Source organism: Aptenodytes patagonicus, chromosome 2 (genome assembly GCF_965638725.1).
Source record: "Aptenodytes patagonicus chromosome 2, bAptPat1.pri.cur, whole genome shotgun sequence".
Lineage (NCBI taxonomy): Eukaryota > Metazoa > Chordata > Aves > Sphenisciformes > Spheniscidae > Aptenodytes > Aptenodytes patagonicus.
In genome coordinates, this window is record NC_134950.1 from 55,212,436 (window position 1) to 55,226,004 (window position 13,569).

At 45.2% G+C, this 13,569-nt stretch overlaps 1 protein-coding gene across 2 annotated transcripts; it reads left to right on the forward strand.

The window, feature by feature from the left end:
* The first annotated feature begins 1,486 nt into the window (after window positions 1-1,486).
* On the forward strand, window positions 1,487-10,982 carry TGIF1 (TGFB induced factor homeobox 1). Of its 2 annotated transcripts, none has more exons than XM_076329897.1 (3): window positions 1,487-1,670; window positions 8,357-8,583; window positions 9,924-10,982. In XM_076329897.1, the coding sequence occupies exons 1-3, from the start codon at window positions 1,655-1,657 to the stop codon at window positions 10,488-10,490; spliced, it is 810 nt and encodes a 269-aa protein (XP_076186012.1). In that variant the 5' UTR covers window positions 1,487-1,654; the 3' UTR covers window positions 10,491-10,982. The 2 variants fall into 2 exon arrangements, with proteins under 2 accessions (XP_076186012.1, XP_076186013.1); XM_076329898.1 differs by lacking the exon at window positions 1,487-1,670 and adding an exon at window positions 2,410-3,117.
* Window positions 10,983-13,569: the final 2,587 nt, after the last annotated feature.

A 13,569-nucleotide genomic window follows, 5' to 3' on the forward strand; every position in this document is an offset into this window, starting at 1 on the left:
GCTGTTAAAACGCCGTTGCTTCCTCTTCTGCTGTGAATGCGCGTTTGTGTGGATGCCCGCGCCGCCGAGCAGGAGGGTGGGGGAAGGAAGGAGCCCTGCTCTGCCGTAGGAATTAATTATTTCATCAGCCGTTTAAAGCGTTTGCTTCTCAACCCCCAGTGCCTGCCCCCGCTCCTCCTCGTCCGCCAACAGCCCAGCACGTGGCGGTGCAGGAGTCATATAAATATACACACACACTCCCGTGCATAAAAAGCACGCTACGTTCGCACGCGTGTTTCGAGGCAAGGCGCCTTATTTTACTTTCCACGCCAAAAGGTTCGCGCACGAACTTCAGTCCGGAGCTCGGCGTTCGGCACTTTGAAGTACGCGCCCGGCGCCGAAGGGCGCCTCGCTTTGACAGGGGACGGCGGGGGTGCGCCGTAACCCGCCGCCGAGGCCGCCCGTGTTCGGGGAGGGCTCATCCCGCCCCCCCCCCCCCCCGCTCGGTGGGAAGCTGGAGCGAGCCCTCCCCGAACGAGCGGCTCGCAGGTCCCGCGTTTCCCATCCCGGAGGAAAATAAACTGTTGCTGCAGCACGTGCTCGCCTGAGAGGGATGAGTCAAGCTGTGAGACTTTTCTCTTTTACACCTACGAGCATGTGTCGCACCAAAATCCACCGGGCTGGGGGGCCGAGGAGCGGAGCGGGAGAAGAACCACCTTTACGAAGTGATGTAAAAATAACCCCAGAAACTGGGCTCGCCTTCCCCCGCGGGAGGGGCTGGCCAGCGCCGGCCGGCCGGGGCTCGTTCAGTGCCGGCGGAGGGGGGGGGGGGGGGCAGAAGGCGAAGCAGCCCCCGCCGGGCCACTCGGCAGCCGGGAGGGGGGCGCCGGTCTTCGGAGGGCTCCTTCTCCTGCCGTACGCAGTCTCCTTTCTTCTCCTCTCTATTCACACGAAGGAGTGGGTGGTTCATCCGGCAGCAACAGGAGGAGGCTAGTCAAGGGCAGCTGTCAAAATCTTCCCCCCCCCTCCCTCGCCCCCTTCTCCTTCCAGTTTAATGATCAAACGTCTGCCTGGAAGAAAAGCGAGGGAGCGGGAGGGACGGAGGGCTCCCCCCGCCGCCGCTGTTGTGTGTGCATGAGCGAGCGGGTACGGGCGGACCCCCCCCCGCCACCGGCCCGTCCCTCCCCTCCCGTCTGACAGAGCCACAGCAGCCGGGGAGGGGAGGAGAGAGGAGGAGGAGGAGGCAGCGCGGCAGCCGCGAGTGCCAGTGCAGCGCTGGGTTACTCTCCCGTACTCACTGCGGGAAGGTGGGGGAGGGCGGGCGCTGTGTACCTTTTCCTCCCGTGCCTTTCCTCACTTTAACGAGCCGGGGCCAATCGCCGGCAGAAGGGAACAAAGGGAAGGGGGAAGGGAAGCCCACCCCAGCAGCCCCAGAAAACCCCCGGGGAGGCAGAGCCCTGCGGCTCCTGCTGACAGCAGCGCGGCCCCGGACTGGGCGCCTGGATCCGCGCTCCGTGGCGGTGGTGCTTCTTCTCCGTCCTCCTCCTCCTCGCCAAGTTTAAAGGGGGAGCAGCGTCCGGCAAAGGGAGAGAAACTTGGGTCGCCGAGCGGGTGCCCCTGGCTCCTGGTGTGCGGGGTGTCCGGCGGCAGCGGCGGCTCGGTCCTCGCGATCAAGATGAAAAGTAAAAAAGGTAGTTGTGGTGGGGCGTGCTCGGCCGCTGGGAGAAAGCGGGGTGCCCTGTGCCTCTCCTCTCCCTACGGGACGGCTTGGGGGGGAAGCGCGGGGGGGCGGCTGTTGCCAAGCCAGACGGAGTCTGTTTTCCTTCTCTCGGCCCTTTTCTCCCCAGTGCCCCCCCCCCCGGCCGAGCCCCCGCGCAAGATGGCAGTGGATGCCCCGCTCCCAGACAAAACATGCGGGGCTGTTGTTTGGAGGCGGCCGCCTCTCCGCGCCGCTGGCTCCCTGTCAAAAACATGCCCAGCCGCCCGCTTTGTGTCTCCGCGAAGTTTTGTTTTCCTCCCTCCGCCGAGCCTCTTCCCCCTGCCCTCCGCTAAAACGCTTGTTGCCGCTTTTCCGCACCGAGCCCCGCCGTCCCGGTGACGGGGGGCGAGGGTGCGGCTCGTTTTCCCAACTTGGGACGAGGAAAGCGGGGCCGCCCGCCGCTCCGAGCGCCCCGACCCGCGGGGCGCCTGGCAACTCTTTGTTCGCGGCGGTGTGGGGGGGAGCGGGCACGCCGGCGTGGGGGCCTCGGCAGGAGGGTCCCGAATCCCATCGGCGCCCTCGGCTGCGTTGTTTTGCTGAAAGTTGTTGCCTTTTCCTTCCCTTTCTTTTATCCCTTAAAACAAGGGGGGGGGGGGGGAGTACAAAGTTTCGACACAGTTAGGGTTAACAGGAGGAAGGCTTCCCCCCAAAAAAAAAGATGAGGCTCTCTAAGTTCTCTTTGTGTTAATTTACAAACAGACAAACTTTGCACTTAGAGGATTGTTACTCTTTGCGCTTGTGGTGCTTTAAGTGCCTTTAAATGAGAGCTTGGCCACAAAGAGGCGGAACGTGCTTTCAGATCTAACACATCGGCGCTGCCTGGAAAGTTTATAGCAAAGCAGGATCTTTTCCGTTGCGATTTACCAGTCCGTAGTGTAGATGTTTTGCATTCAAAGACGATTAAATTACCCGAAGTGGAGGGTTCGAGGGGAGCAGTGCGCATGTTCAGTACTCCAGAGTTGTGCTGTTTTTCCCCTGCTACGCATTCCTGCGGCTCTATAGTAGAGCAGCCTCGCTCATTGTTAATATCCTTGGAGCGATTAATGCGTAAGTCGTTCGTGAAATCATTGGGCTGCTGGAAACGTGATGTACTAGTAAGGTTTGTAGCCCTCGTAAGAAGCTTTGGACGTGCCACTCGTCTAAGAGGAGCACACACAAAGGGAATTAAGGCACAAAGACGAAGTTTAAACAGCGGGCGGGGTGGTGTTTAAAAGCGAAGCATTCGGAGTTCCCGCAGGAGCTGGGCGCGTACGGCGCCTTTCAGCCTGCTAGCTAACTGCACGGATTTTTAGATGACAACATGTGCTGCATATCAAGCTCAGCCGTCTGTGCCTAGAGACAGTGACAGCGTCGACTTTAAAATGTTTCGGTTGTCTTAGGTAGGTTGAGATTCTTAACCTTCTTACAAGCGGGTTTTTTTTCTTTTTTATGGTTTAACTGAATTAATTTAGCCCAGTTATTTTTAGGACATTCCTATGCTCCCTGTTTGCACAGCAGTGGTGAGCTGGTTTCCTGTCTGCTGTTGCTTCCATTGTTCAGACTTCTCTCCCCGAGGGCAGCTGCTGGTTGGTGAAATACCAAACTCCCTGCACTTTCAACTGTTGTTCTTGCCACCCCCGAAATAAATGCGTGTGAAAAACGCTGACGTAGTTTCTAGGTATGCATGTGTAGGGCTTTGTGTGTGTGTATGTGTGCGAGAGAGGGAGGGGGGGGGAAGATCTCCTGCTTTGAGGATTGCAAGTCCTGGGCTGAAACAATGGAAACAATGAAAGGTGACGGGCGGGGGGGAGAACTTTTGAGAGGGGCCATGGGCCTGGGGTTTGCGTGGCAGAAATTAAAAGGTGAAGAGACAAAGACAGAAACTTTTAAAAAGATGTTAGGGCTAGGGTGCCTTTGTTTTATTAAAGGTTGGGCTTGTAGTTATTTGTGACCTCCTGGCATTTGAGGCTCATTCAAGAAGTTTCAAAGAGTGACTTTGTTACAGATTTCTTGCTTGCACTCCTAGAAAAATCCCGTCTAAAGAAAAAAAATGTATAGCATAGCCAAGTCTGGCTGCTTTAGAAGCGATAGAGCGCAAGCTGTGAAATGCAGAGGAAAACAAATAAGCTGGTTCCTCAATTATGAAACCTATTCAGAGGAAAAAGTTGGTTGGGTTTTTTTTTTTTTACTGTGGAAATTCCCTTCTGCATCCTTGTAGTTCTTGGTTACTTATGAATAATTTTAAACTAATTTATTTTTGTTGTTGGATTTTAAATTCACATTAAATTTTAGTTAGGTTTTTTTGTTCGTGTGTTGGATTTTTTTGTTGGGTTGCGTTGGTTTTTTTTTTTTTTAGCTAATAGGCTGTGGATTAAACCCCGAGGACTCTTCTGTGGGTAGTTTCATTTACAAATAACAACGTGATAGCAATCACACTGAACATATTCAGCTTGTTAATTAGCTGATTTAGAATACAACCTCGCAAAGACACAGGCATGTGCTCAAGTTTATACATGTGAGGAATCCTACTGAACTTGGTTAAACAGGATCGGGGCCTTAGATGGGAACTGGTTCTGTTTATCTGTGCTCATGAAAAAAATCCGGCTTAAGAAATTCAGAGAACCTTAAGGGGGTGGGAGGTTTTCCGTAAGGTGATTTTTGTCCATCCCCTCTCTGGAGGGCAGAGATTGTTCCTTGTGGTATACTTTGTCCTGTTTTGAATAACAATTGGCTTCTGCCACTTCCTCTGTGAAGCTCTTCCTCGACACAATGGGATAGTTGTTGTTTTTTTTTCCCCTGATATTCAGCCTAAATTTTTCATTTGCTTAACTTCCATTTCATTTGTCTCAGCCTCTCTAAATACTTTGTCCTCCCCCTCAAAGCATTTCAGCATGCCTTCTTAAGTAGCAGTAGTTCATTTTGAAATCAACTTTAGTCATCACTGTACTTTTACTCAAGTCGTTTCAAGCTGTTGAGTGTTGAGCCTAGACTCGAGATCCTAGGTGTAATCTTCCCTGAGCTGATTACGGGAGGACCTGTAAAGTCTTTGGGCTGTGATGCAGTGCAACAGTGCATTCAGTCACGTGTGTGACTTCAGTTGAAAAGCCAGGAGGATAAAGTAATTTATAAAGAGGTGATGCTTGATCATGTAGTTCTTAGGTCATTAATAGTGTGGACTGCTCATCTAAGTGGCGATGGCGGGAGTGGAGAACTGGGATTTCGTATTGTTTCTCAGACCTCTATGCAAATGAACTCGTGCTGCTTTAGTTTAGTCCTGTAAAAGCAGTTTTTCTGTTTAGATTAAACGTATTTAGGAGAAGATGTAAAATAACCTGGCGCTAGCCTGCTTTTAAGATGAAGTAAATTAGTAGGTCACCTGGGGCTACTCATTGTGTCCACAAGCCTTTATTCTGGGTGTAAATAACAGTAAGCCAATGGTCCAGTTGTGGAGCCTAGCCAGAAGCCTTTTCAGTTGGGCCCTGTTAAAACAGGAAACCAGCAGCGAATAGCCTGATTACTAACAAGACGGAAAAACAAAGCTGGGTTGTAATCAGCAGGAATGCTTTAATGAAAACAGAGCCTTGACAGCAACAACGTGGCTCCTGCTCTAGTAAAAAGTATCAGCTGGGGTAGTGTGAGATTTCCAGCCATGACTTCCTGTTGCTGCTCGCGCTGTACTGCACCGGAGAGATCTGCCACAAGTTCAGAGGGCTGATCATTATTTAAATGAGCTCATTTAAATGAGGAGAAGTTGTAGTACACTGGGTTTCCTGCTTAGCCAAAACCTGCTTTGTGTCACTAACTTACTGTGTCAATTAATATGACACACTAAGCGAGCGGGTCAAAGGGCAGGCTCTGCTGTTGACTCATTTCTTGCTAGGTAGGTTACGGTTAGTCAGACGGCAACTTTTACTTTAGCAAAAGGTCTTGTTTGCAAAACAGAGAAACGTTTCTATGCTGCTGGCTTTCAGACAGTATTGTCACTTTTTTTTCCAGGTGAAAAAGAGCAACAGTTCCAGAAGAAGTTTTGGTGTCAAATCAGTTTTCTCAAATTCGGAGAGGTGCCCATGGAGTCTTTTAGCTGTGTGTTAGATCTTGGAGAGGTTGCTCCAGATGGGGTGGTGTGTGTCTGGAGGACTTCTTGTTATGCTATGTGAATATTACTCGCAAACCATTAGACACCGAACTTTCTCATAGGAGTAGTTTCTTTGGCTTCTCTTCCCTCTTACTTCCAGCCCGCCCTGTCTGCCTCTCCTTGTTTTCCAAGGTCCTGTCTTGCTGCCTGCTATACTTAAAAACAAACAAAAAACCCAGCCCACTGAAGTGCTGCAACACTTCTGGTTTCTGACAAACAAGAACAGTGCACTTGAAAACATTGTCTGAATAGCGTAGGCTAGTTTTAGCTAGTTTTTAAATTCAATTTAAAAGGGATGAGCTGCTTTGCAGAGCCATCGTGTTGTCTGTGCAGGATCTTTGTTCCAAGAAGTGCTCCTCATGGCACCGGGAGACCATTGTGCAAGGCATGTTCTCAGGTTAGGTTGCAGGCATGACAGCACTTTCCGTGAAGTTATGACAAATATAAAGCGGTTTCCTCGGAATCATTTTAAAGCAAACTTGACATACTTTCTATGTGAATTAAGAATCTGTTTACATAATTTGAAGTTTATCTTGTGTTGGCTATTTAAATATTGTCCTATTGTTTCTGTTCCATGACTGGATAATTCACGTAGCTAATCACCACAGGAAAAATTTGGTATGTCAGTTTGGTGTTTGTCGGTTACATAAATCAGCAATTGGGAGAATGAAAAGAGTACTAAGTAAGTTACTGAAGTAACTACGCCAGACAAATTGCAGATTGATCATCCTGCTGGGAATGCTTGCATGTCAAAAATATGCACTGAAATTTGGATAACTTAATCTAAATTTAAGGATGTTGGAGCTGTTCATAAATAGGGGAAAGAAAGAAGAATTCACCGTGTCAGCTTTGGCTAATGTTTGTAAGTGTGGTGAGAGGTCCTTCCCACCCCCACCCTGAAGTATTAAGAAAAACTTGCACACACACTCCTTTTTCTGTTTTGTTTGTGTTTTTTTTTTAAAATTACATTAATTCCTTCTATTTCTTTACTTATGGATATAACTATAGCTTTATATAGTTCCATGTGCACACTTCTCATATTTTAGGGCTGACTTTGTTTCCTCACACAGAATTTTTGAACTATGGGTGGTTGCCCACATAAAAAAAAAATTACTTTTGACAGCTAACTTGTTTTTACTATTAAGGTTTTTAGTTTAGATGTTATGAATGAACAACTGTCCTGTCCCCTGTCCCCCCTCCAAGTTCAAAACGCAGAAGGATTAAGGGCTTGTTTTCCTTCTATAGTTTCTAGAAAATGCTTCTGAAAGCCAGTATAATTTCACTTGAAATTGGTATTTAATTGTACTAGTTGAAAACGGGTGGTATCTTATTTGGAGTTATATATATAGTTTGTAAGATTCCTAAAATTTCTGGTGAGCTTAACCTGGTATTTAAAGCATGGTTTTCTTTGTATTTTACAGTGCTATTTGTTTTCTCAGTGACTTTTATATCCTACCAAAGGAATAGAATTGTAGTCCTTCCTAACTTTGATACTTGTTTTTTTGTTTTTGTGTTTTGTTTTTTTTTATTTACATACCATAGCTTCACCTTACTAGTAGTGTGGTGTATATATAAAGGGATAATCAAATTTTGAAATCTGTTCCTTCCTTTGTGTTGAAGAAAAAAGGTATGCAGTTAACTTGTAAATCTGGAGCCGTTGTAGTAAGTGTAGCACATCGCACAGATTAAAATATGAGATGAAAACCATGAAGTTGAAAAAATAATCAAGATGCAAAGTGGTACATTTAAAACAAACAAACCAACCCACCCAAACATTAAATGATTGTGGTGCTTCGATACCGAAGTGCAATTGAATTACAGAAGTCTGTCTCCTCATAAACTGGTGGACTCTTACATGAGTTGGGCACCTGGTTCTTTCCTTTTCCTGCATTTTTTTTTTCTTCCTAAGTGAAAATCCACTCAGGGGTGGGGGCAGACACAATTTTTTCCTTTCTTTTTTTTTTCTTGTTCCATTAGTTTTTATTAATAGATCTGGAATGAGCTATTAATTTATAAAATCTACAAGCTATCTCTCCCAGGAGGGAAGCGTTGGCATGTTAAGAAGTACTTAAATAACCCATTGCTTGAGTTGGGTGTTTTAAGTTCTTGCTTATTGACCTTTTGCCCAGCCACTGGATAGTAATCCTTGAAGAAGAGTGTTGGATGCATACCATAGCGAGCAAATTTGGACAATATTGGTGTTAGATTGAAGCTATCTGATAACATGCAGCAGATAAAAGGTTGCCAGGGGAACAAGAAAATGAGGGTTTGTGGAGAAGGATTCCCCTAGGAACAGATCATTGGTGCTACTTTTTGTTCAGCTGACAGAAAAGCTACAGCGTGACAAGTTAACGCTACAGGACAAATCTCCTGTATAGGAGGCTATACTGTGATTTATAGTAAAGACAGTTAATGTAATAAAAAGTGTCTGAACCATAGAATGCTGGAGCTGAGTAGTTTATGGATTTAGGAGGCTGATTGTTCTTGTTGTCTTATAATTGTAGGTGTAGTTGCAATATCAGGCAGTGAAACGGAGGATGATGACACTATGGATGTCCCACTGGATCTTTCCTCATCTGCTGGCTCAGGCAAACGGAGGAGACGTGGCAACCTGCCCAAGGAATCCGTGCAGATTCTTCGGGACTGGCTATATGAGCACCGATACAATGCTTATCCTTCAGAGCAAGAAAAAGCGCTGTTATCCCGACAGACACACCTTTCCACACTACAGGTATTCAAAAAAGTAGTTCTCACTTCAAAAGGAGCTGTTTTCTTCTTAATTTACCTGCAGTCTAGTCACTGATACAAATGCTTACAGTGCATGTGAGATTTCCTTTTTTATTGTTACTCACTGTCCTTCTGACGGCACTTGTAAGGAGAAATACAAATGAATTGTGTGTTATGATGATCTTTGTTTACTAGGAATAAAATTACTTTTCTGGGACAACAGACAGTCATGAATTTGAGCATGCATGCTAATTTTTGCGGAATCAGGGCCCAAAAGACATGAATTGTCTGTATAAGGTAACTTATTGTGAGAAGAAGGTATTTATTTGTCAACAGAGGTTTTATGGTGATAGATATGCAGCTTAACATACAGCTCTTCACTTCTAAAACGGCAGCTTGAGGCTCGTTCCTGTAGAGCATGCTCGTATATAATTATGTGTATGATGACCTCCAGTAAGATCAGTGGAACAACCTACATGGGATAGAGCTACTCAAGTGTGTTAGTGTAGGTATGATGAGGCTTTTGTGTGGTTAGTTTGGATTCTTATCCCGGGATACCACTGGCAGCTGCGAGGTCTCTTGGAAACATCATTCTTGTCTTCTGTGATCATCTTTGGAATAGCTATTGACAACTGCTGCTTTCCACCTCGTGGGAAGGTGGCTGCATGAGAACTTGAGTAAACCCTGGTTTGGTTTTGAGAGGTGCTAAATATAGAGTGCTCCTGTTGGCTTCTGGGCTTTATTTTTCCAGATTAATTTGTTAGTACAAATTTTGTAATTGGCTATAAAGTAAAATTCCCTTAATGTAACATCAGAAAGAAAACCTCCTTTATGTAGTAAACAGAAAAAAGACGTTAAACTGTAAACTATCCTGTATCGCCCAGGAAACTGGTTTGATATTTAAACAAGGACAAACTTAAATGAGGTAATTCATGTTATGTCTGTCGACACAGTCAGTTGAACAAGGAAAATCAGTAACTATTTGTGGGAGGAGTGGCTCTCTTCAGAGAGAAAAGGTTTTCCTGTTGTTAATTAACCTAAGCTAGGGAACAATAGCTAATAGGTTAATGTGTGTGCACAGAGTTAAAAGCTAAACTCCTCCATTCGCGCTAGCAGCCTTCAGATGTCCCGGGGCTTTCTGTAACAGGAGTGGGGAGCCGGGGGTAAGAGCCGGGACAAGGCAAGGGCCTTTGCCAGGCATGTCAGAACTTGTCAGTAGGTCTCTCTTTTGTTCTGCAGTTAAGGAAACTGCTTGGAGGGATTCATTAATCTAACCCAACGATTCTTATGGCACATAGTTGGAAATGAATGAAGGTAGAAATTAAGATGTCATTATATTCCCAGGTCTGCAACTGGTTTATCAATGCACGCCGCAGGCTTTTACCTGACATGCTGAGGAAGGATGGCAAAGACCCAAATCAATTCACTATCTCGCGGCGAGGGACTAAGCTTCCCGAGGGCGGCCTGGTGGAGTCTTCCATCAGCACAAAGAACTACATTCCCCTGCTGGAGGAGACTGCCTTCCTTCCCGCTGCTGCACCGCTTGGCAAGACTGTGCCCTCTTCCAAGCCGGCTTCCCCGGGATCGGTCCTGGCTCGGCCGTCGGTGATTTGCCACACGACTGTGACTGCATTGAAAGACGCCCCTTTCCACTTTTGCCAGCCAGCTGATGTAGGCCAGACCACGGACCTGCAGCAGCCCCCGGCCAACGGCTTCACAGACAACTCCCTCTCCTACCACGAGGACGCATCTAAACTGGGACCTGGTGCAAATGCACAAAGCGGGCTCTTTAACACTCCTCCTCCAACCCCACCAGACCTTAACCAGGATTTTAGTGGATTTCAGCTACTGGTGGATGTTGCACTCAAAAGGGCGGCAGAGATGGAGTTGCAGGCAAAACTTCTGGCCTAAATCCCCTTCCTTCTCCTTCCCCATTTTGTTTTTCCAGGCAGGGATCTAACAGCTGTGTGGTTATTGCCACCCACACGATATCAAGACTTCACTGCATTATTATTATTTTTTTTTATTAATCTTATTTGCACAAGGGATTGCTGAAATGAAGCTTCCTGTCACTGAGATGGTCTTCAGTGGAATATGGTCATTCCAAGAATTATAAACTTAAAGCTACTGTAGAAAGAAAGGATTGTGTGTTTGTTTTTTTTTTTTAATGTTTTCTTTGTAGGTTTTTCATAATGTGAGATGGTTCCCAAGATCATGTGATTTGTTTTTGTTTCTTTCAGACTGTGCAATATCTAGTAATGATATAGAGTCTTCTTATCATTCCCATGTGGAACAGAATATACCGACACGCTGTCTAAAATAAATTTTCAATTTTTTTAACAATACAAACTTTGGATGATTATGCTTTTTTCCCATAATGTAATAAAATATTTTCTTTAAAAATGGATGCATGCAGAGTATTTTGTTGAACACGAGCTTTGCAGAAAACACAGCTTTACTCTTGAAATAAATGGAAGTGACAAATATTTTTGAGCTAATACTGACTTTGTTTGGTTTAGAGAGCTACGCTAGCAGTTGTTGTTAACCAGATGTTTAAAGGAATGCTGAAAAGTGGGCCAGAAGTACCTGGCCATGTTCTGCTGTGTTGAAATTTTTTTAAAGGGGCCAAAGGGAGCTATGTAGGCAACTCTCGTTAAATTTCAGGGGGATATCTTGGGCCCCTCTAAGGGTTCCAGCTTTTGGCTCCTAGAAATACTTTAGGGCTGGGAGATGTGACAGCCCATGGGGAAGTTCTCCTGAAGATGAAATGAGGAGGCCATAAGAGAGGTTGGGGCAAGCGTTCTTTGCAGGTCTTTGTGATACAGCTCTTGAACATCACTGGTGACAAATTTAGAGGGGGGAGGACAAGGGCTCCCACTCTTACTCTTCTTGGACTAGCAATGACAAGGTTTTGACTCGGTAATTCTAGTAGACTGAAATAGAAGAGACTGTATTGGGTTGAAATCTGAGTTCTGGGAGCCAGGTCTTGGTGAGATACTTAAACAGGTGGTTGACTCAAGATTTAGAAGAGATCTGTGTTGTATTGGGGTGTATTCTGGCGAACAGAATCTAAGTTACCTTTCAGAAAAGGACTTTGCTATCAAAATGAGTTATTACTGGAAAATTTGAAGACTTGCAGCTCACATTTCAACTTAACTTGAATGTCAGTCACCCACCTTTATTCTTCCAACAATGGTGAAATAAGAGACCTCTAGGGGAAAATTCAGTTCTGGCTAATCCTTAAAAACAAACCAGTTGTCTGTTTGGGAGGCTGGGGAGAGCTTGGTGGAGCAGGATAGCTGATGAATTCAAGGATATTGTGAATAGAAGACTGCAATATTCAGACTGCAATGTGTATGCATTTTGTTTTGCTGTGGCCTCTATCCTTTTTTAGTGTCAGAAATAGTCTTTATTTGTTCTCTGGAGTACTCTTTGTAATTCTACTGAACTTCTGCCTTTAACCTTCAAGTTTAAAATCAATTATTATATTTTTTAAAAAAAAGGCAAATAGTAAACACTGGGGCTTACTCATGTCTGCATCAGCTTCAGTAACACAGAGTCATCCTAATATACTGTATGAATATAGAAATTTTTTAAAAATACTTTCTATTGAAATAAAGCTAGAAAAAATAATTTTGAACATAGCCAGAGATGGCTGTATACTTTGCCTGCAAGGAATAGCATGTGAATCCAGAAAGAGCCTTGTGTCTTGTCTCTTTGGACACACTGTATTTTATACTTCCAGGCTATTTTTCCTGGGATACCTATGTATGGTTTTTTTAGTTGTTTGGGTTTTTTTAATGGCTAATTATGAAATAAAATGGAAGTACACTTTTGTGTAACTGTGAGGTCAATGTTGAGGGAAAAGTTGGTCAGTAGACATCCTTTTGTGGCATAGATGATTGTTCTGAAAGGGTGCGAGACACCCGAAGACGAGTGTCATCTTTGGTAAAGGTTTGGAAGATGCTTCCTTGTCCACATGCAGGAAGGAACTTTATTGCAACACTCCTTACGCCCATAACTCCAAGTACTGACGAAGGAAAAACAACCTCATGCAAATATGTTGGCACTGTTTGATTTAAGTTGTTTGACTTTTTCCTCTTTTTTTTTTCTTTCTCAAAGCAGGTTGCTGGTATGCTGTGGGGTAGAGAAAAAGTAGGGGACTCGGATCATTAAAGGGCATTCTCAGAGATCTTTACTCTTCATTACTCCGCCCTTTAAAATAAAAAAAAAAAGTCAGCAAGTTTAGAAAAAAAAAAATTTGAGCTTTGCTTGCTGAGCTGACCAGTTCTGTAATTCTACTAGAACAGCTGCAGTAATGAAAATGAAAATAGGATGAGGAAGAAAGCTGTTGCCATTCAGGTTAACAGTTTTCATTGAAAGTAAAAGCCTGTGGTCTCTGCGCTGTTTTCATTTACCATTATGCCACACAAAATGGCATTAGTGTAACTGAGCACCAAAGTCCTGCCCTTGTGATGAGCACTGCATTTCCATTTTGCTGACTGCCTTACCCTGGGGACTTCGCTTGTGACCAGTTTTGCCTGAGGCCAATTATTTTTTTTTTTTTTTTTTTTTAATTATTACTTGTGTTAAGGTTACACCTAGAAGTTCAGCTGTAGTCGTAAGCCAAACCCCTTTGGCTGAGTAGCGCCTGGCACACCGTGTAAAAGCTTTTCCCTACCCTGAGGTGTTATTTAACTCGGAGGAAGAAAATGACTCGTATTGAGTACCCACTAAAATAATACCAAAAGGGCTTATGCTTTCCTGCAATCTAGCACTGATAGTTTTGGTGCAGGCTATTGAAGTCGTGGGTCCATTCTTTCAGAGCAGAAACTTGAAGTAACTCCAGATAAAATTAGCAAAGGTAGGTAGAGGTAGGGCATCAGGTGGAGCTAGGATCCAGAACTGAGCAGGAGTCTAGTACCTAAAACCAAAGGCTTCATGTGCCGGTCACTCATCCTTGGGAGAGCAAAGGAAAAGTTGATTTCGG